The following is a 23377-nucleotide window of genomic DNA, read 5'->3' as shown; positions in this document are numbered from 1 at the left end:
CTTAAGTAATCTTTCAACATAAACTTGAGATCTTAATTATGCTTCTCAGAGTATAAAGCCAACGAGGCACATCATCCGTTGTGATCTGAAGAAGCAGCTAGACGTTTCTTTTAAGTGAAAGGGTGGTATGATTTTATATATTCTTTAAAATACTTAAATACTTTTGGAGCTGCATAAATAGAACTCTTCTCCACTTTTCAGCTTTCCTCCCTTCCTCTAAGGAGTATAACACACAGTCCTGTGGCGAAATCCCCTTCCTTTGGCTTTGTCCTCATAAAGCCCAGTTTCTGAAAGTGTTCTGAAGCTTCCTAGTCATTCTGAAGTCATGCAGTGGGAGAATAATCCATTCGTTTTCACCCATCCAACCACCTTTTGACCCTGGACCATCAGAACAGTACTTGTTGCTATTGGAAGACCCCCGAATGGTGTCAGCAGTGTGTGTGTGTGTCTGTGTCCAGGGGGGAATGGGTACAGGTGCACTGGGGTAGATTCACTTGTTTTCTCCCACACAGCTTCTGTTAGGTTTTTGAAAAGCATTTACCTAGCCTCTTGGTAAATTATATTTTTCTTGTTCTTTCTTTTTTACTAAGCACTGTATTAAGCCTCTGGTCTTCCACTTGTAGGTACTAAGCAAGAAATGTACGTACTCCACTGTAAGCTGCTGCTTTCTGGCCCCATTACAAGGAGGAAGAAACTGGTACATTGAAGACAGAGACAGCCGGCTTTGCCATGGTCCTGTCTTAGTGTCATATAATTAATATGATGCCTTCGTTTGAAGTGACCACTATGACATTGTAAGCAAATCCCAACCAGCTCCCAGAGTAAAGTCCAAAGGAAATGGGGACAGGTTCCGTTCCATGTCCTGTTGTCACTGATAATCTCAAAGTACTGCAAAGAGTGGGGCCACTGGGAGAGCAGCAGTCATGGGGGAAGGGCTGAGAGTCCATTCCGTTTATTAAATCTATGGCACAGATGGAAGAAGAGTCAGGAACGTGTCCTCGGATAGGAAGGCACTGGTTCAATACTTAGGGCTGGTGATGCTCAGGAGCCCAGGAGTAAGATCAGTTACTCAGAAACACAGTAAATTCAATGAGAACATGTGTCAAAGAGTGTACGTGACAAGAAATTATAAAACAGGAGCTGAAGCGCAGCTGCAAGATGAAGAAAGACTGGCAGGAGGTGCTAGAGCCAGAAGGCGGCTGGGAGGCCTGGGGCAGCTGGGTACTGGGAGTCAGGGACAGCGTGCAGGGGCAGCCTCCACTCTTGGGGACAGAGAGACTGCATAGCTTGGCAACCCTTGACAAGTTATCTGATGGCTCTGCACCTTGGTTTCTCCATCAGTCAAATCAAAATGTTATGTGTAAATACTTCACAGAGTTGTTGTGAGCGTTAAATCAAATCATCTGTAAGCTTAGCAGAATTTCTAACACAAACAAAAAAATGTTAGCTATTATTCTCCAAATAGTAATTATTAGTGGAAAAATTATTCTAGAGTTTTAAATCAGGAGAAAAACAGAGTTTGCCAGAAATTCCTCCAAATATAGACAGACTATTGGGAGGCAGGTGGAGGTGAGCTACAGGGTAGGCTCTTGTGTGTGCGTGTGCCTGACGCCCCAAAAGAAAGCAGGAGGGAACCTCAGCAGAAACCAGTGGAGCCGAAAATACTGAAGTGGGCTCCTAAGGGAGATTATGATGATCTGATCCTGGACCAATCTTAGAAAAACAGTCCTTTTCCCTAGAGATCATATTTAAGCAGGCACTTGCTCAAACCAAAGGGCAGGGCTAGGCAATCTTAAAAGTTTCCTTCCGATTCCAGATGCATAGCAGGATTGTATTTGCAGTCAGAACTCCGTTTTGGCATAGCACACACTCTTCGGAGGGTGAGACTCTGTCAGCTTTTACTGATCCCGTGCCAGGCCGGCACAGTGTTTAAATAGGAGCAGTGAGGGAGTCGCTGGGCTGTAGGGTGTGGCTCCCAGCTGGCTCAGCAGTCCCACCACCTGATGGTTAATTCTGGCCTCAATGTTAATTAGTTGGCTGCAGCGTCTTCCTCTGTGCAATGGGGATGATAGTATTTACCAGGGAGAGTTGTTGTGAAGACTCAGTACCATGTCCTACCCGTAGTGAACACTCAGTAAACGTAGCTTTTATTGGACAGTCATTTATTCCTCCGAAGAATTCTTTGGGCGCTATAGTATCTCATTTCTCAGATGACAAAATCAAAACTCAAACTGATTTAGTCTTAAAGATGTAAAGCCAGGTCCAAACCCAGGTCCCTTGAGTTTCCAAGCTGATGGTGCCAGGGGCTCCTAAGACATTACTGAAAGCTCCATACCTAAGCTCTTGGGAATAAAGGGGCCCTTACAGGCTCTGCTGAGGTCAGCACTTTGAGACAGATGCTCTTCACTTGCTGTGTCCCCACCTCCCCCATCACGTTCTTTCTTGCCTCAAATCCCTTCTCCAAGCCCCTGTGTGCCCTTCTTCTTATACCTAGTGATTGTTGAAGCCCTGCGCAGGCACCCCTTCCTGCAGGAAGCCTTCCTACCTGCCCCAGGCTGGCTAGGTCTTCTCCTCTGTCTTGAGTGGCTCCCAGTGGGACTGGGTGATTTTCAAGGCCTGGCAGAGCACCAGGAACATGGTAGACAGTCAATAAATTCAAAAACTAAAAGTTTACTTATGTAAATGCTAGTGTTTTTTTTAAATCAGGTTAATTATAATAATACATTCTTCATAGTAAACAATATAACTCTGCTAATTAAAAGAAAAGTCTCCGGCCACAGTCCTGGGAGGACCCCGGGATTCCTGGAGGACTGGCAGTCACAAGTGGCCCTGGGCCCCCTCCAGCCCTCGGTGTCACCTTCGGTAGGTAGGCAGTTCTCCAAAACGCCGAGTCGGGAGTTGTTTTTGCTGTCAGATTTTTCCTCATATTTTAGACTTGTTTTTCCTTTCTCCCCCATTTTCTTCATTTCTGTACATCATTTAAGAAAATGATGCTGCCTCGGGGAACATACTGGAAACATTACTTCCCCGTAAGTAGATGTAATTTGTTTTGTTTGTTTTTACTTAGAAGGTATATTGTCTCCCTTCTCTTAAATTACTTTTATCCATTTCTCTAACAAGCTCTGAATTAATTTTTATCTGTGTTCATAAAATACAGATGAAATTTCCCAAGCGTGGAAACTGTAAAGACTTATTCCTGCCTTTTTAAAAGAGTTATAGTACTTTAAGCAAAGTAAATGCTGTTTCTGATCATTCAGACTTTTAAAACAGTAAGTTGACTGATGGTTTCTTTTTATTTTTTTACATTAAAATTATGTCCGGTGTAGCATTTCCTTTTTAAAATAGAAAAAATTTTTATTATGGGCATTTAAAAAACATATGTATATATATCAAGAAAATAGTATGAACCATCATATTTTTTTAAGTTTTTAAATATGGCCCTGGGCAGCGTGGCTCAGTAGGTTGGTGTCATTCTGCAAAGGTAAAGGTCACCGGTTCAATTCCAGATCAGGTCACATGCTTGGGTTCTGGGCCAGGTTCCTCACTGGGGGCCTGTGAGGGGCACCTGATTGATGTTTCTCTCCCTCTCTTTCTCCCTCCCTTCCCCTATCTCTAAAAATAAGTAAATAAAACCTTTTTAAAAATTAAAAAGTTTCAGCTATGAACGTAGCATTTCTCTTTCCACGCACCCATTTTGTTTCCTTCCTTTCCCGTCTCAACAGAGAAGAGGGAAAGGCCTCCACTGGCCGCAGTCCTGTCCCCTCTGCCCAGACGTCCCTCCCTCCCTGCTGTTCTAGTCCAGGTTCTACCTGCAGTGACAGCACTCCACACACCTCTGGCTCTTGTGCACACACAATTGTTTGTGCACAGACATGCCTGCCCTCACCCAGCCCTCCAACCCCACTCGCCAGCCTCCTTAGCTTTCACATATTAGGGCAGAAACTTAATTGGGAATCTACTAACTTGGATTAGTTAGACAGAAAAATGTACGAAGCTACAGCTGCTTCTGAAAACAAAAGTATTCAATGGAAAAATACTCTTTAACTTGGATTTTCTTTAAAGTGATGCCCTACGGGTTGGTGCACTTATGGCAGATTGTTTATCAGTTTTGCTGTTCCTTCATCCTCCATACTTTTCTAATTTTCAGCAGTGAGTAGGTGTCACTTTTGTAATTTAAAAATATCCCCGAAAAGTTGTGCTAAAGAAAGAAGTAGTTTGGAAGTTGCCTCTGAATTGCTTAGCAAAATAAATCTGGACCAGAAACGCAAATAAATCTTCTTCTTAAGTCCAAATGGTATTTTCCATGGCTTGAAAAACCCAGAGATGGAGAAAGAGGGCATTTCTTGGCCAAGGAGAGCCAGTAGGGGGAAAGGGCCTACACCCTGTGTCCTGCCCTTTTCTCACCATCGTGATCCCTGAGTCTTTCTTTGGCACTTCACTCCCAACCCCACCCCTGGGTAGAGTCTTTGCCACCTTCCCTGGGGCAGTGCAGATGAGCCCTTCTGTTACCAGCCTCCCGCCCTGTGTAATTACCATGTGTGCACCAGCTCTGGAGAGAGGGAATGATTAACCCTTGCCTCTGGGAAAGCAGGGCCTGGTGTCATGTAACATAGCATGGTGCTGGATGGACATTGTGTTTAGGCAGCTTAGGAGGATTGGGTGTGTTAGGAGGCTTCGGAGTGTGTGGCGCCTCCGAAGGTTGGAAGCCTCTTTAAGTTAAATATTCTTAGCTGTAAAGTGACAAGTCCCACAGGGGTTTGTCAGGATTAAATGTAGTGACACGGCACATAATGGAATACAAGATCTCAAGATAAACAGAGTTGGAACCTCATGTGTATTCCTCTCCCCAGAGAAGGTTTTCACTGTCCTAAGAATCCTAACTTCTCCATCCCTTGTCACACACTTCAGTTATACAGACTGTTTGAAAGTAACCTCTGAAGTCTTAGGGCGTTTTGGTTTGGTTCAGCTTGTAGTATCTTCTCAGTATACCCAGACCTCAAGTATACCAAGTCCCCAAGCCTCAACTTTTTACATCCCATTTATTAGGTAAATTAGTTTCCCTACAAAGCATATATAACTAAACTTGCTTGGGATAACATACATTGGCAAACCCTACTGAATTATAAAAATTGTGCAATTCACAAGGGAAGTTGTTTAGCTGTTGTCTTGTTTTTGTTGTTGTGTTATATTTTTGAAATTAGAAACAAAAAAAAAGCAGTATATTTAGTGGTCAGAAGCACAGGCTTTAGCATCAAACCCAGGTTGAAATCTAAGCCAAGTGACGACCATACTGGGCTTCATTTTCCTTGTCTATGTAATGGGAATATGGTGGCTACCTCACAGAATCGTTGTGAGAATGAAACAAGATAAAGCCCATCAAAGAGCCAGCTCATTCTTTAGCCCGTAATGCTATTCAATAAATAGTAACTAGCATTGGAGCAATTGTCCTGCACAGGCTTGAATGGGACTGTCCTCTGTCCAAAGGTGGCATGGTGGCATTAGAGGCAGCTCTGTGTCTAGCCAGCTGTGCGTCCTTGAGCATTACATATTTGGAACTACTCCATTTGTAAAACGGGAGGCTGAACCAGGTCATCCTGGAGATCTTTCACTTCTGAAAGTGCGGTTGGCTATTTAAGAAGTGCTGTGACAGTTCTTCGTAAATGGCCAACCACACTTTTGTCAGAATGACTAACTGAAAGCATCTCAAGGGGATGATGTTGACTTGCTCCTCTTTAGTCTCCTCACCCTCATTTCCACTGGTTCTCAGTTCAGCTATTCATTACACTTATTTGGGGAGTTTTTAGAATGCAGACAGACATGGGGACCCCATCCCTAACCTCAGAATATCTGGATGCAGGCATCAGTATTTTTTAAAAGGTCCCCAGGTGACTCCATTGTCTAGCCAGGGTTAAGAACCAGTGCTCTATGCAAATGACAGTCAAAGGCCGTGCAAAGGAGACAGGATGTAGAGAAGCCACAAGCTGCATCTGTGAGATGTGATTTCAGATATGGTATTTCAATTTGGTTTCACTTCTAAATTTATTCTTCTCCTTGACATTGCTGAGAACATAGCCTGGCATTAGTCCCCAACACTCTCGAAACCAAGTCCTTGACCTGGCTGATACAGCTCTTCATGATCTGGTTTCTGCTACCCCAGCCTCAGTTTTCAGTTGACCTGATTCTGCAGCCCAGTAGAGAGTTATCACATGCCAGACTTTTTCCAGCTGCAAGCCTTACCTCCCCTCTGTACTTGGCCAACTTCTGCTCGTCCTTCAGGTCTCCCATGAACTTTTTCTTTCTTCCCTGACTCCTCAAAATTGAGCTGGGCGCACTTCCTGTGTACACGCCTAGCTCTCTCTACACACCCAGTGACGCATGGCATCACACTACACTTGCTGTGTATTCCCACCCCACAGACTGTTAAATTCCAGGAAAGCAAGGAAGGTGGCTAATTCACGACTGTGGACCCTCTACTTCTCATGGTCAGGCTCAGTAAATAAAGAATGAATCAATAACTGAATGACTGCACTATAAAGAAAGTAAAAGAAATTTTTTTAAAAAAACTGAGTCACAGTAAATTAGAGAAACCAGGTCCTATAAATGAATGAATACGCAAGAAAAAAGAAATTCTTAGTGACTGATTCACACTGAGCCAGGTAAATCAAGCCCTACCCCTATACTGTCATTTCAGTTCATTTCATTAAAGACCATTCTTTCATACTAGACAGCAGGGAGCTACAGTGGGGAATCGGACTTACTTTCTGTCCAAAGGAGTTTAATTTCCTCCAGTATCTGGTTCTGCATTTTTTGTGCCATAAACAAGAATAATCAACAGTGTGGTAACATTAAAAGGCAAGAAAGAGGAATACATTTTATTATCTGTTTAGTTTTAGTGAACTTTTATAATCCTAGCAGTCAATGAAATATTTACAAATAAAATGACAAATGTTTGGAATTTGCTTCATAAATCCCAGCAGGGAGAATGACGCATGGAAGTGTAAGGTAAGACAAGACTGGCTAAGAGTTGATAGCTTTTGAAACTGGGTGGACACATGGCACTTTGTTGTATTATTTTCTCTGCTTTGGCGTAAGTTTGAAAATGTCCAGAATAAGTGTAAAAAATGAAATTGTGGGAGGAAGTTTTCCCTCAGCAGCGCCACATGGTTCAACGAGTGTTTAAAAAACAACGCAATGATACATCATCCAGAGCCAGCTTGGTCTTGGTCAGTTGAAAAACAGGAATGTTCTCCAAGGTTAGTAATCTGTAATCAGTTCCACACAGTTTTCAGGCACCAGGGTTTAGAAATCACTGCAGTTTTGATTTGTACATCCGTCCATTTTTAACATCCACAAGAAGCACAGCCTGGGTCGATTTTCCCCTTTATCTGCTTGGCCAAACAATGGTTTCCACAGCACATTCAGCCCAACCTCAAAACCCACCCGGGGCTCCTTTTTACGATCATTGACACAGCCCTGCCTTTCACATTGATTTTAGGACCCTAAACATTCCTGCCTTTCAAGTTAGCGAAAATCAGCACCACTGTATTTTCTTTGATTATTCTTAGCATTTGTTGCCTCAAACGTGGGAACTCTGTCCTCTCTGAGAGGTCTGTCACCTGAGTCAGGAATGCGTGGCAGGCGCGGCCCTCAGGCTCTGCCTTTCCAAGCCTTTAGTTCTTCTCACAGCGGGTTCCCCCTCCCCTCCGCGTTGCCCACACGGTTGTTTCTTCCCTGAGCAGGATGCCAGACGGCCTTACCCGCCATCTCCCGGCCTTCCGGGCCGCAGCGCATCTTCCCCGCCTGCTGCGAGCTCACGAGGAAGGTTCCAGGGCCTCAGCAGGTTCCGGGGCCCTCGCAGCTCCGCACACCAGACCGCCCTGCCCGGGTTCGTACCTGCCTGGTGGAGTCCAGTCTTTCCTCTTCGGCTTGTCGCGCCCTTTTTCCTTAAGTGATGACGCCTGGAGACTCCACTTCTCCCAGTATCTTGTGCAGAGGCCGCCCGCCCCCTCTCTGCTCACCCCCTCCTGCCCCCAGCTCTCAGTGCTTTGGGCCTTTTTTCAGATTTCCCTCCTGCTCTCTCCTTCTCATCTTTCCCCATTCCATCTAGGATGGGAAGGTGCTTCTGGCTGCAACTGTGCCCAGTTTCCTCTATCTGCCAGGGGTGGTTTTCGGTGTGTTTTGTTTTGGCATCCTAGGAACCGTTCAGGCAGCAGGTTTCTCTTACCTTAGAAAACTATAGCAGAGGCTTCCGCCAAGATGGAGGCGTAGGTGGGAACACTTTTCGTCCTCACACAACCAAATCTAAAAATAATAAAGTTTTAACAATAATAAACACAACCAAAACACACAGAAAATCGAATACGGAGTCCAGAAACCACAGACCACTCAGCTAAACCAGTGAGAGGGGCGAAACCAGCAGTGGAGTCAGTCAGGCAAAAAAAGATCCCGGCGCTGCACAGGCAGCCGGGGGCTGGGATCCCAGGTGGGGGCTAGCTACGGAACCCAGGGAAGAGGCGCAGCTGGCTGTCTGCAGTCGGTCGCACATTTGCACACAGATAAACCAGTGAAGAGGCGAGTGTTGAGACAGATCTTGCAGGCCCCAACGACTGGCACAGGGTGGCAGGCTTGCACATTTGCGCTTGGATAAGCAGGGGGGGGCGAGTGGTAAAGTGGACTGGGCGAGCAGAGAGGACCGCCATTGCTCCTGCTCTGACCCCGCCCCCACATACAGTGTCACAAACCTGCAACCTGGGTGGCCCCGCCCCGTAAACACCAACGCGCCTCTCCTCCTATGTAACAGGCACAAACAGATCAAAACATGGCTCCAGAACAACTCAGAGCCCCAGAGCCCATAAATCTAAGCAATGAAGAATTAGCCAAACTTTCAGATGCACAGTTCAAAACACTGGTGATCAGGATGCTCACAGAACTGGTTGATTATAGTCACAAATTAGAGGAACATATGAAGGCTAAACTAATTGAAATGAAGGGAAATGCACAAGAAACCAATAGTAATGGAAAGGACACTGGGACTCAAATCAAAGGAGTGGACCAGAACGAGGAAAAAATGACCAAACAGAAAAGGATGAAGAAACAAGAATTCAAAAAAATGAGGAGAGGCTTAGGAACCTCCAAGACATCTTTAAACATTCCAACATCCGAATTATAGGGGTATCAGAAGGGGAAGAGGAACAGCCACAAGTGGAACACTTATTTGAACAAATAATAAAGGAGAATTTCCCCAATCTGGCAAAGGCAATAGACTTCCAGGAAATCCAGGAAACTCAGAGAGTCCCAAAGAAGTTGAACCCAAGAAGGAACACACCAAGGCACATCATAGTTACATTAGCCAAGATTAAAATGCAGGAGAGAATTCTAGAAGCAGCAGGAGATAAGGGGACAGTCACCTACAAAGGAGTGCCCATCAGACTGTCAGCAGATTTCTCAAAAGAGACCTTACAGGCAAGAAGGGGCTGGAAAGAAGTATTCCAAGTCATGAAAACCAAAGACCTACAACCAAGATTGCTCTATCCAGCAAAGCTTTCATTTAGAATGGAAGAACAGATAAAGTGCTTCTCAGATAAGACCAAATTCAAGGAGTTCATCATCACCAAGCCCTTACTATATGAAATGTTAAAGGGACTTATCTAAGAAAAAGAAGATAAAAAAGATGAACAGTGGAAGGACAGCAAACTCACAGTTATTAACAACCACACCTAAAACAAAAGCAAACTAAGAGGACAGCTAGATCAGGAGTGAACCATAGAAATGAAGATCACATGGAGGGTTAGCAACAGGGGAGTGGGAGAAGGAGAAGGGGGAGAAGGTACAGAAAATAAGTAGCATAGACAGTAGATAGAAAATAGATAGGGGGAAGGGTAAGAATAGTAGGGGAAATATAGAATCTAAAGAACTTGAGACACATGTTCATGAACTAAAGGGGGGAGAATGGTGGGGGAGGGGTGTGCAGGGTGGAGGGGAACAGAGGACGGGAAATAGAACAAATGTAATGGCATAATCAATTTTTTAAAAGTTAAGAATAAATAAAGAAAGAAAACTATAGCAATACAGTTCAAGTAAGATAGTTCTTTTATTCATTCCTTAAATCCCATGTTTTTCTAGTGCCTGCAGTCTTCTAAAAACTGTTTTCACAGAAATTTTTGTTTACTTCGTGATACCTTCTGTTGCTCTACTCTTCTTGAGCAGCCATGACCCTATGTGATACTTTCATCAACTCCAAGAAAAAGTCAGTGCGACTTTATAGAAGAAACAGGCAATTTTATAATGGAAACGGAGTCAGAGAATTCATTTCACCCAGATTCCAGCTAGTACCTGGCCGAGCCTCACACTTCCCACATAGTCCCTGCCTCACTTGTCCACTCCACAGAGCCTCAGTAATCACTCGTTGTGTGCCAGTGGACGTCTAAGACTAGATTTGGGGAATGAGCATGTAAGTGTAAAAAGCATAAGGTGTATTTAAGAATAGAATATTTACTTTTTATCTCTTTACTAAAGTGATTTGCAATCACTGATACTAATTTTTCCAGCCAATAATAATAATTATTATACATGCTTGTGTTTTATTATAAAGCTCTTGCTGAACAAATATAAGATAAAAATAAAAACGCTAGACCAAAAGCTTTCATTAGGTGGTGGTAATTCTTTTCATTCCAGCCATTGTTAAGGAGGCCCCTTTAAGATCAAACAGACCGTGCACAAATCCCCCATCCTACTTAACTAGTTGGGCAAGTTATTCATTATTTTGAGCCTATTTCTTCGTCTTTAAAAGAAGGTTTTGTTACAAATATAAGATGCTTAGGATAGTGGAAGATATCTGGAAAGCACTTAATAAATATAGCTCCCTTTTCTTTCTCTGTTACTGTAAATTTGTTATTCACAGTAAAGGGTAAAGTGTTTTAATAATAGTCAAACCATTCTCATTCTTTCTCATCCTGGAAACACTATAAATAAGTGACTAAGTGTATTTTAGTTTCACTGCCTCTTTTTCACGTAGCCTACTGTTTGATTGATGTGTTAATGAGGAATGAATGACAAGGTAGAATGCATTGCTGCAATCCTGGGATGGTTGTAATCCACACCCTGGGTAATCACCCTCCATTCATGGAAAGTTGGATGAAGTACATTAGCTAAGAAAAATATATGTGACCTGACCATAATTAGTTTTTTTCTTCTTTGCATTTACTACTTTCAAGTGGGACTCAAATTTTCTAATTATATTGAAAGATATTTATTGAAACAGAAATTCACATGCCTTTCTTGGGAGGGAGAGAGGGACTGGAGCAGCTTTCCTTTTGTTTGTTGTATTTTAATTGGTGGAATTACTGATCTACTGTTACATCTCTCCCATTTCAACATAAGATTAAAAATGTATGAGTTCAAAATCATCTTCAAAGCAATGAGATGATATTCCAAATCAGAGATATGAGTTCCACAAAAGCTTGTCATCAAAAAAAAAAAGGAGACATTTTCTGCCTACATTGTTAATGAAAAGCAAAAAAAAAAAAGCGCCTTACATTTTATTTATTTATTTTTACTTATTTTTATAATTACTTGCATTGTAATTAGCCAGTCGTTTACTTTCTCATACTATAGATGTGACCATTTTCTCTTAACTGAGTATGTACTAACGTGTCTAGGTTCGGCCTCTGTAAAGGGTTAAGCGATAGTGAATGCACTATACTTTGACTGTAGCACACTGTTCAAATGTTTACTCTACAAATGGGAAAAACGTATGGATTGCTGTTGTTAAAAACTACCCGTAATCACTTATGTTTCAGAACCTAGGTCATATTTTTGGGTGGTCTAATGTATTTTTTATTGTATTTTGGGGGTGGTCAAATATGTATTTTTTATAATGATACCTGGCTGTTACAAATGATTTTTGCTGACACCTAAGAAATTAGACGGTATGTTGTTAATGGAAAACATATTCTCCTAAATGAGTGATATTTTTCAGTTATTCTTTTTTATAATTCAATGTAGGTGTTAGTGTAGAGGTATTATTCTGTTTTTGGAAAGTTTGGGAGTCATGGGTGGGGAAAGCTCAGAAAACAGATTCTTAAAAACAAAATTCATTTTTTAAAAATTCATTTAAAAGGCAGTTTGGAACAATAACATTTTTAAGTACAGAAAAGGCTGTTTTAAGTAACAGAGGGAAGGACTTGATCTGCCATTACACTGACAGCACTTAGCCATAATCACCATGTCAGGAACATTTTCTTTACAGGTAAAAGACAGTGACTAAAAGAATTTACTTGAGAAAGCCTGAGACTACTTTGAATTGCCTGGTCCTGAGATATTTATCAAGCAGGGACCAGTACTTCTCAAAGAACCATAGCTACTTAACGGGTGATTTTTCCTGCCTGCCATCTTCAAAACTGCTACCTTCAACAGCAGCACAAAGTGGTAGCTCTTAGTTTTAGTGGCTGCACAATTGATTCTAATTGTCTTCACTGTTCCCTCTTTTCTATCACAGAATCGGAAGACTTTTTGATGGTACAGAGCCCATTGTTTTGGACAGTCTCAAACAGCACTATTTCATTGACAGAGATGGACAGATGTTCAGATATATCTTGAATTTTCTACGAACATCAAAACTCCTCATTCCCGATGATTTCAAGGTGAGGGATTCATGTTAAATTACCGATAGCATAAATATATGATTTGTCTTGATGTATTCCCCCCACAAATATTTCTAATTCTACATTTTTGATAGATACCAACTCAAATGGCATCAGAGGTCTCTGACTTCATTATACTTTCTTCATGAAATAGAGTACATGGTCATTAAAGTTTTACATGAGCGAAAGAGAACTGCTTTTTATATAAAGAACTGAATTAAAATTCGTTTTAACCCATTGACAATAAGTTGGTTAAACTCATAGGCTATTTCTGATAAGTCTTAATGAGACAGAGAATAAAAGAAAATCTCCTTGGCTTACTAAAGACATTTTCTCTGAGAAATTTAAAGGAAACACTTACTTAGCAGTAAAATTTTAGCATTCTTCTCTTTGAAGTTAGTACCTAGGGTTAAAGTTAGTCCCACATTATGCTGGCAAATATGGGCAAAGGAATTAGATAAGAACAAATAGGAAGTGTTAATTAGAAGGGAATAGATAAAAATGTAATCAAATGCAGCTGTTAATACCTCTCTAAATAGAAGTTTCCAAAGAATTAACTAAATGCAAACAGAACTAATAATGAACTCATTAAAGCATCTAAATTCAGGATCGATATATTAGAGTCAATAGCTTTCCTGTAAAATAGCAAGAGCCAATTATAAGATATAAAGGAAAAAATACCATTCACAGTAACAACAAAAACTGTAACACCTAGGAATAAACCTAGCAAGAAAAACACAAATCCTGGTTAAGAAAATTGCAAATGGTTGTGTACAAGTGTAAAAGAAGAGTTGAATAAATGAAGGGGCCATCTGTGTCCCTGAGTGGGAGACCTCAATGTTGTTAAGATGTCACTGTCCCCAAATTACTCTCCCTATTCAGTGCAGGCCCATATTAGTCACAGATATTTTAAAAAATGAAATCTGATTCATTTATAAAGTTTCTGTAAAAGAAAAAGTGCTTAAGAAAAGCTAGATCAGTTATTGTAAATGGTGATAATGGTAGTAGTCATGGGCAGCGGTGAATGTGTTCTGCCAGATGTCAAAACATACTGTAGAGCAGTAGTCATTAAAAAGTGTGATTCTGATGGGGCTAAAATGTACAGATACAGCAGGGGAGAAGAACAGGGTGCAGAGGCAAATGTGTGTATATAGGAATTTGACATATTTTAGAGGTAGGAAAAGAAAGAAATGATCAGTAACTGGCACTGAGACAATAAGCATAAAGACATTCGGAAAAAATGTGAAGTCAGAGTGCTGCCTCATAAGTTCACCAATATTCTAGAAATAAACATGAAAATTAAAGCTATAAAAGTGTTAGAAAAAATTAGCCCTGGCTGGTGTGGCTCAAAGGTTGAGTGCTGGCCTGCAAATCAAAGCATTGCCAGTTCAATTCCCAATCTAGGGCATGATTCTGGGTTTCCAGCCAGGTCCCCAGTAGAAGGTGCGTGAGAGGCAACCGCACATTGATGTTTCTCTCCCTCTCTTTCTCTTTCCATCCCCTCTCTAAAAAATAAATAAATAAAATCTTTTTTAAAAGGTATTAGAAAAAATATAAAGGAATTCTAAAGGTATAATTTTGAGTCAGAGCGGGGCCTATGTAAGCAAGACTTAATACCCAGAAGGTATCCTTCAAGACTTTTTTAAAATTAAAGATACTATATATTAATAAAAGACAAGTGTCAGACTAGAAGAAATATTTGCAACAGAAGATCAATATCAATCATAAAAGAGCTCCTAAAATCTATGAGAAATATGCAAATGACCTGATGAAAACACTTTTAAATAGAGCAAAAATTTCCTCAAGAAAAAAATTGAAATTGCCAATAAGCATTTGAGAAGATATTCGAGCCTTTTAGTATCAGAGAAACAAAACCTAAATGAGACACCTGTTTTTAATCCATCAGATTGGCAAAAAAAAATTTAATTGATAATATACAGTCGGGAAATTTACAGTGTGGTGGGAGTAAAAATTAAACATTTTTAGGGCAATTCAGCAGTAATTTTTAAATTTTTAATTGTACATACTCTCTGAGCTAGCAGCTTCTTGTCTGTTATTTATCTTTTGGACATGTCCACATAAATATGCAAAAATATATGCACACAGGATGTTCATTGCGGTCATATTCGCAGTAGTAAAAACCGGACTCAGCTAGAAAATGTCCTACACTGGCAGATGGTCACGGATATCATCGGATATCCATGCTCAGGGAGTTTAAAAGAATGTGGTGCCCTGGCTGGTGTGGCTCAGTGGACTGAGCATGGGCCTGTGAAGCAAGGGGTTGCTGGTTCGATTCCCAGGCAGCGCACATGCCTGGGTTGTGGGCCAGGTCCCCAGTGGGGGACACAGGAGAGGCAACCACACATTGGTGTTTCTCTCCCACTCTTTCTCCTTCCCTTCCCCTCTCTCAAAAAATAAATAAATAAAATATTTTTTAAAAAAAGAATGTGGTAGCTCTATATCTGTTGGTCTGTGGGGGCAAAAATCACCACAATTTTATCAGTGAAAATATTAAGTTCAGAATATGTATAGTATGTTTTTTTAAGAGAAACATCAATGTGTGGTTGCCTCTCGCGCACCCTCTACCAGTGACCTGGCCTGCACCCCAGGCATGTGAATCAAACTGGCGACCCTTTGATTTGCCGGCTGGAGCTCACTCCACTGAGCCACACCAGCCTGGGCTAGTATGTGCTAATTTATGTAAAAAATGTGTGCATGTATGTGTGGCAGAGGCCACCTGTGGTGGCTGATGATGAGAATAAATACACAGGCGACAACAACCCTGTGTGGAAAAAGGGAACAGCACAGCTACTCTCTCAAGGGGAGAGTGCCTATGGTGCCTCGGCCACTCCCTCAAGAGGGGAGCGCCCCGACCCTGGCCTAGACAGGCTTTTATTGTTTTCCTGGGATCTTACACCAGAAAAAGATTTATTATCTATTACGTAGAATATTATTGTCTACATTTTAGGTACGATCAAGGAAATGAAAATAACAGGCAGAGGGGAATGGTGATGAGCTGATTAGCTCTGTCATTGGGAAAATTTACACAGGCTTTGGAAATTACCTTGAAGATAGACAATACACATTTGTTGTTTTAGACCAGGGTGAGGGATTTTTAGCAAGAGCAAGCCATAACAATCTGTATGCGTTTTCTAGGCCTGATTCCCACGGGAAAACTCGGTTTGAAGGTCTGGCTCCTGCCCACCACCTCGCTTCTGTAGGTTTTCCATACAGAGCTGAGTCACTTTTGCCAGGCCAAGACAAACCGGTCCCCTACATGTATGTGTAAGTGAACAAAAAAGATCAGGGGAATAGACCCCAAATTAATTAGGGGCTCAGGAAGCCTTTCATTTATCCTCTCCTTCAGGCTTTTGAGCAACAAAAGGGTGATTAGCCAAATGGAAAGGAATATAGAAGAGCTATATTATGTATACATTTATCTTACATGATAAGATAAATACATGAAAGTAACTATATACATTGGGCAAGAAAATGAAAGAAATAACTGCAACTAGCTCGTGCAGCCCCCTGCAGCCCTGGAATGAGCCTGAGGAAGACTCGAGACCCCGCTCTCCTCAGTCAGTGGCAGGTCCCAGAGCCCCTCAGAGTGTGCATCTCCCGGCGCTGACTGGGCACAGCTCCAGGATTAAAAGACATGAAGTTGGTTTGTGCAACTTGGCTCGTAAGTTAAAGTCCGCTACTTCATCAGTGATGATCTCTTCCAACTCAGGAAGGAAAATATGCTGAGGGTCTATTTCTAATATGATGCCTTCCTGGAAGGTTTTCAAGGGTAAGCTTCTGTATACCGTGTCCAGGGGTTCCGAACCTTTTTGGCACCAGGGACCGGTTTCATGGAAGACAGTTTTTCCCCAGACAGGGGCGGCAGAGGGAGACTGGAGGCGCTCAGGCGGCAATGCAAGCGAAGCTCCACTCACTCTCCCGCCGCCCCACTCCTGCTTCACGGCCCATTCCTAATGGACCACAGACCAGTACTGGCCCACGGCCCAGGGGTTGGGGACCCCTGGACTGTATACTCTTTCTTTCCTTGCCAACATTCAGACCTCTTTCTTCCCCTGATGCCACTTCGTTCATCCGGCAAGCATCTTATGCAAAGGCCAAAGTGAAGTCCTCTACCTTCAGTCCTCAGTCTGACACCTGGGGACACACCTGCTCGAGCTGGACTGCCGAGAGAGCCAGCTGCATTTAGATGGCAGGCCCTGAGGCTGCTCAGTCAACCAGTTGCAGCGTTGAGGACAGCAGGCCGCTTCACACACTAGCGGCAGGTGGAACGGGGGGCTAGGAAGAAAGTTAGGGCTGTTTCTAGCAAGTAGGTGCTGGCCCCAGGTGGAGACACAAGGGGCCTTCTGTCTCACAGGGTCTGCTGCTCATTGGGCAGGGACTCGGGCCCTGCTAATCAGACCCGGCGTCACCCATGTCAGGCCTGGACTCTGTCCTGTGTGGGAGAGCAATTAAGTGAGTAGAGAGAAAAGGGTTGAAGGTGTGATGTGGAGGCAAGGGAGGCGGCTGATGTGTTCTTACCAACTCAAGTTTTCCTAAAAGGAAGGCCTTGGAGTTGGGAAAGGGGGTGACGGGGAAGGGGGGGATTTCACTTCTAGTTATGTTTTAGGGCGACTGTGTTTTCAAATGCCCATTCAGAATCTCCGCCTGGGTAGTTCATTGGCTCCTTAAACTTAAGCTGCCAAAACGTGAGCTGGCCTCCCCTTCACCACTGCCACAGCCATGAACCCTGCTCCTCTTCATATTCTGTCTCAGTAAAAGATGCCAGAGTCCACCTGCCTGCTGCAGGCAGGAACCTGGGAGCCATTCTGCCCTTTTTCCTCCTCTCCACCTCCCACATAAGGCCCCGCAGTGAGTCTCTCCAGAGCACTTTGCAGATGCACCTGGAATCAGTCCACTCCTCTCATCCCCCCACCTGGTCCAAGGCCCAGCAGCTCGCTGGATGACTTGGAGTCACGTCATAATTGGTCTCCCCTCTCCCACCCTTACCCCCCTCATACACTCTCCAAGTTGAAACCGGGAGACACTTTTTTAATATTAAACTTATTTTGAGGTCTTTGTAGATTCTCATGCAGTTGTAAGAAATAAGAGAGAGCCCTGACTGGTGTGGCTCAGTGGGTTGGTCATTGTCCTGCAAACTGAAGGTTCACCAGTTCAATTCCAGGTCAGGGCACATGTCTGGGTTACAGGTCAGGTCTCTGGTTAGGGGTGTTTGAGAGGCAACCATCAGTGTTTCTCACATCAATGTTTCTCTCCCTCTCTTTCTCCCTCCCTTCCCCTCTCTCTAAAAATAAATAATGTCTTTTAAATAATGAAAAGTAATAGAGATCCGATGTTACCCAGTTCCCTGCAAAATGATGGTTCATCACAGCAGGGATAGTGACAGTGACACAGTTGAGGTCCATAGCGTTTCCATCATGGCCAGGACCCCTCCTGTTGCTCATCTAGCCACATCCTTCTATCTCACCCCCTCCTCCATCTCCCACCCTATCCCTCACCAAGGAATGCATTTTAAAAAGATAGTGTATCATAACTCTCTCTACTTAAAACTCTGCAGGGGCTTGTCCTTGTTTATGGAACAAAGCAGCATGCTCCTGTTAGAGCCCATGAGACCCAGAAGGCTGCAGCCCCTGCCCACCTCACCTGCCTCTTACCCTACGGACAGTGCCCTACAGAACGTCTCTTGGTTCCTCAAACACACCATATTCTTGCCCTCTTCAGGACAGACCATTCTGTCTGCCTGATACTCTTCCCTAAACAACAGAGATAGATAGTTACAAATACAATGTTTGTGACCACAGAGAATCAGGGTGGGTCCTGGCAAACCTAAGCCGACCAGGTACAAGGCGACTTAGTAATGATAATGAATATGATGAGCCTGAGTGACAAATAAAGACCAAGGAAAGAACGTCAGGCAGACAGAAGATAAAAAGCATGTCAGATGAAACTCATGTATCTCAGAGCCCTGAAATGTTTCCCACGGAAACTCTGGGTGACAGGCGATAAATTACTGGGCATTCTGGAACCTGGTGGAGCAGTAAGCTGAGGCGGCCTCTCAGCCCTTGTGGCTGATGATGGAATTGCACCCACAGCCCCAGTCAGTATGTGGAAATCACAAATACAGGCACACACACAGATGAGCTCTGAAGTCTGCCTGTCCCTGATGACGTAATAGGTTCTTTCTTCCTCATCGGAGTTTGTTTCCTGACCTTGGGAAAGGAACATGGGTAGCATTTGGCAGGTGGAAAGACTTTTACTCTCTGGATTTGCTAGGGAGAGCGTTCTTGGATTCCTGCTTCCCTCTCCAGCTAGCTATTTAATGCTGGGTTGAGCAAATGCATGACATCTCGAAATCACAGCGTCCTAAGCCTCAGAATCTCATTCTGCAAATGTGCTGACTGAGCTAGATACTCATTTAACAATTTAGATAATTTCATATTTCAGAACACCATTTGAGTGGCAGCTGCTGGTGCCCCGAGCCCACTGAAAGCTGTCGGAATCTGTTCTCTCCATTAGCTATTATAGAACTTCTCTGCAGTGTTTTATTATGGATATGACTGTGTCTCCATCTTCTCTTAATTCCCCCTCCTTCCCAGTTGTGCTGATCGGTTCATTGTTGCTTTATTTTCACTTACACGCATGCACAAACACACACACAGTTATGATTCTCATCGCACCAAGAGTCCAGAGCTTTGGTTCCCTTTTTGATGGGGAACCACATCATTCTCTCTCTGGCCTTTTATTCTGAACATCTTCGGTCAGTGTCCCCCAGGTTAATAGCATCTTTTGTGGTCTCTGGGTGAATGTCCACCCTCCTTAGATATAGAAAAATTTTCTGGCAGGCAGTCCGCAACTTACCTATCTCTAAGTGGCTTAAGTTCAGAAGTCTATTAGTCATTTTAAATAGTCTTAATATTATAGAAGTGCAAGGGGGGACCCAAACAACACAGAATTTATTTCTAAAAAATTCTGTATTTATTCTTTCATATTTAAACTTCAATCACCTTCAAAGCACTCTCCATTTGATGCAGTGCACCTATCTAGATGGTTTTTCCACTGCTCAAAGCAGTTTTTGAACTAGTCAGTTTTGATGCCTTTGAGTGCTTCTGCCGTTTTGTGTTTCACCTCTTCCACATCAGCAAACTGTTCCCCTTTGAGAACTTTTTTTTCATCTGGGGAAACAAACAAAAAAAAAAGCAGCTTGGGGTGAGATCAGGAATAGGTAAGGTGAGGCATGGGAGTCGTGCTGGTTTTCGGTCAAAAACTGCTGAACACTCAGCACCATGTGGCAAATGCTCATAAATCACCCATCATGAGATGGGCAAACACATTGAGTCTTCAAAAGAAATTCACTGATCCCAAATGCAGCCTCTTACAACAATACCAGCTGGTACACTGATACAGATGGGTTTCTAGAATACTCACTCACCTAGTTGGGGAAGCCAGGACTAGAAGGGGCCTGCCCTCCAGAAGATAATTTTGGGTTTTTTGGGGTCCCCTTCATATATGTACATTGCAAAAAAATTGAAAATAGTCAATCAAAATTAAAAAGTTTAAACAGAACAGTCCCACCACTCAGAGTTTGTCAGTGTTAAAACCTTAGTGCGTCGTCTTCTGAATTTTCTATACTTATTTCAGACAATAATCTCTACTTCTTTATTTTGATATTTTATTTCCTATAATATTGTACCCATACTCAAATTTTTCTTGTTCACCCCAAAATACCCTTTATTAACCTGGTTTTTCCAGGTTGATATCTAAACCAAGACCACATTTGAATCCAGTGATGTCCCTTCCTTTTATTATCTACCATGGTCTCTTTTGATACAACGCCAGCTTGCTGAGAGACCACGCCAGTTGCCCTGCAGAGCGTCCCACCATCTGGATTTGCACGATTGCCGTGTCAGGTGTAGTTAGTGCATTACTCCATCCTCCAATTTCCTGTGAACTCTCAGTTATGTCCAAAGACTTGGTGGGTTAAGCTGAACATTTTAGGAATATACCTCTAGTGATACTGTGCCTCATATTACATCACAGGGGCAAGCGCATATGGTTGAACCATCAGTAATGATGATGGGACTGACCCTTCGATCAGGCTGATTTATGTGTTCCTTAGTTTGCAACAAAAATGATCTCTGTCAAGCTTGGTTTCTCACACTATCAACATTTTGAGCCAAATAATTTTTTTAAAGATTTCATTTATTTATTTTGAGAGAGAGGGGAAGGGAGGAAGAATGTGAAACATCAATGCGTGGTTGCCTCTCATGCACCCCCTACTGGGGACCTGGTCCACAACCCAGGCATGTGCCCTGACCGGGAATCAAACCAGTGACCCTTTGCTTCGCAGGCCTCAATCCACTGAGCCACATCAGCCAGGGCTGAGCCAAATAACTCTTTGTGGCAGAACTGAAATTCTCTGTGGCTGTGCTGAGCAGTGTAAGCTATGGAGCAGCATCCCTGGCCTCTACCCACCAGATGCCATAGCACCCCTCTTCCCAGCGGTGACAATCAAGAATGTCTGCAGCCACTGCTGCAGTGCCCTCTAGGGTCAAAATAACTTCCAGCTGAAGACCAGTATGTGACTGAAGGAAAATGGAAGGCAGTATTTATGGGAAAGACACGAGTTTGTCTCACAGAACTAGTGGGAACGTTCTCTAGCGTGGAAACAGCAGGGCAGCAGCTCTGAGGACCTCGGTGGTGGGAGTGTGCGGGCTCCTGCAGCAAGCGCTGCCCTGCAAATGGCTCCGCGCCAGCCGTGCCCCGGGCCTCTTTCTCCTTCCTCAGCTCCGCAGAGAGACCATCCGGTTGGCTCCGGTGCTTACATTGCAGTCAGTCAGCTGTGGCGTGGCTTCTACTTTCCCACTCCCGAGGGCTGAACTTTCTCAGGGAAGGCAGAGTGGGGAGCTGGGGAGACCCGCAGGAAGTTTCTTCTTCTCGGTACCTGACAGTGAGCCCACTGAGAACGTCCGCTGCAGCCACGGTCTCTGCTGCCACAACCTTGAATTGTGTCCCCGGTGCCTAGACTGTACTCCTAGTCCTGCCCAGTCCCTTTCTCTCCGTCACCAGCTGCCATCCCTCCGCAGCCCCTGCCCTCACCACACCCGGCACATCGGGCCTGACTCCTGCAGCACGGTGTCCGCGTGACTTGCCAAGCAGAGTGGGGCTTTGAGACACGGAGGGATCTGTCTTTGGCTCTGCCATCAGCACCCCGTCGTCGTCACCTGAGTGTACTTTTAGCCTTTCTCAACGAGATTGAGGTTGGGGCTGCAGACAGTGGCCAGGCAGAGAAAGGGCACTTTGCTACTGCTTCCGTTTCCTTTGATAGCCGTCAGGATATATCTCAGACTGGGTGTCCTTGCCCCAGAAAAACAAGAGTAGCCGGGAGAGGCTGGAAGTGGACGCCACCGCGCAGGCGGACACTGAAAAACTGCGGCGGCTCACCTCCCGCTCAAAGTCTCTAAAGGAAAGTCAGTCCTGCAGAGATGTGCTTTTTTCTTAAGGTGACTGCTGCTCGAGCGCTATTTTTGAAATATAAAATATAAAGTCTTTTCATTTCCCCTCATTTTTTTGGTGTCTCTACTCTGCAGGTGCCCTAATGCATACAAAGTCTGACACAAATAACACCCCCCTTTTTTAATTACAAAATCAGAAGCATGTAATTCTGTAACATAACATTACCACACTACAGCACACCGTATGACATTTTAGGTGAAATGTTCAAAGTAAAACTATAAATGATTACACCCACATTATCACCCTGCCAACCACACTCCAGGAGGCGTCACTTCTGCCAGACCCTGTGTGTGCCCTGCCTTCAGGGGAAGCAAGCGCTGCCCGGGGCCCAGGAGCAGCGGTAGGAGAGGAGCTGCTGGAGCTGCTGGGAAGACTTGGACAGGTTCAACCCTTTTTGTACCCGTAGTGCCCGGCATGGCATCTGGCACATAAACGGATCTTAAAATGAGTGGTTGAGTTGCCTTTTGAGTGTAAGAACCTGTCAACTACTATGTAAAACCTCAAGTACATTAGGCGTTTGGTGAGCCTTTGAACTGTGTTGTAGAACCAGAAATGGTGTGTGGTAAGCTGAATTATGGCCCCCAGAGGTGTCCATCTCCTAATCCCAGAACCTGTGAATATGTTACTTTGCAAAAGGGACCTTGCTGGTGTGATTAAGTTAAGGGTTTGGAGATGGGATCTCATCCCGGATCATCCCAATGGGCCCAAAGGAATCACCAGGGTCCTTAGAAGTGAAAGCGAGAGGCCGGAGGGGCAGAGGTAGACAAGGAGGTGTGATGAAGGAAAGGATGTGATTGCTGGCCACAAACCAAAACGTGGGCAGCCCCTGGAGCCTCCAGCGGGATGGCAGTGCTGCCGACACCTTGGCTTTAGCTCTGCGAGGTCCGTTTCCAATTTCTGACCCCCAAACAGGAGGAGAAGAAATGGGTGTTGTTTTAAGCTACCGAATTTGGGGTAATTTCTTACAGCAGCAAAAGGGAAACAAGACATTGTGTGTGTAAATATATCATTTTTCTCTTTCTAGGGAAAATGTCTGTACTCCAAATATTTAATCAAGAGATAAGCTTTTGAAACATGGCCCATTTGCATTTTGGAGTCCACCTGTATTTACTTTCTTGTTCCATATATTTATCTCCAGGGTCTTAGGGAAGCTCCATTTATTCATCTGTAAAGCGAGGTCTTGATCTTTCTTCCTTGAAAAACCA

The 23377-nt window shown here is 43.6% G+C and overlaps 1 protein-coding gene across 4 annotated transcripts in view; it reads left to right on the top strand.

Annotated features, from left to right (window-relative positions):
• The window catches only part of KCTD1 (potassium channel tetramerization domain containing 1), a 187824-nt gene that overhangs the window by 154578 nt on the left and 9869 nt on the right, over positions 1-23377 (top strand). For all 4 annotated transcript variants that reach the window (XM_037127849.2, XM_037127850.2, XM_053664357.1 and 1 more), the window contains exon 3: positions 12497-12641. In XM_037127849.2, the coding sequence (XP_036983744.2) occupies positions 12497-12641 (145 nt within the window). The remainder of the gene's footprint in view (positions 1-12496; positions 12642-23377) is intronic.

Source organism: Artibeus jamaicensis, unplaced genomic scaffold, assembly GCF_021234435.1.
Source record: "Artibeus jamaicensis isolate MK-2021 breed Jamaican fruit bat unplaced genomic scaffold, CSHL_Jam_final contig_354, whole genome shotgun sequence".
NCBI lineage: Eukaryota > Metazoa > Chordata > Mammalia > Chiroptera > Phyllostomidae > Artibeus > Artibeus jamaicensis.
Note: the sequence above shows the minus strand (reverse complement) of the source record. Positions and strands in the feature narration are given on the sequence as shown.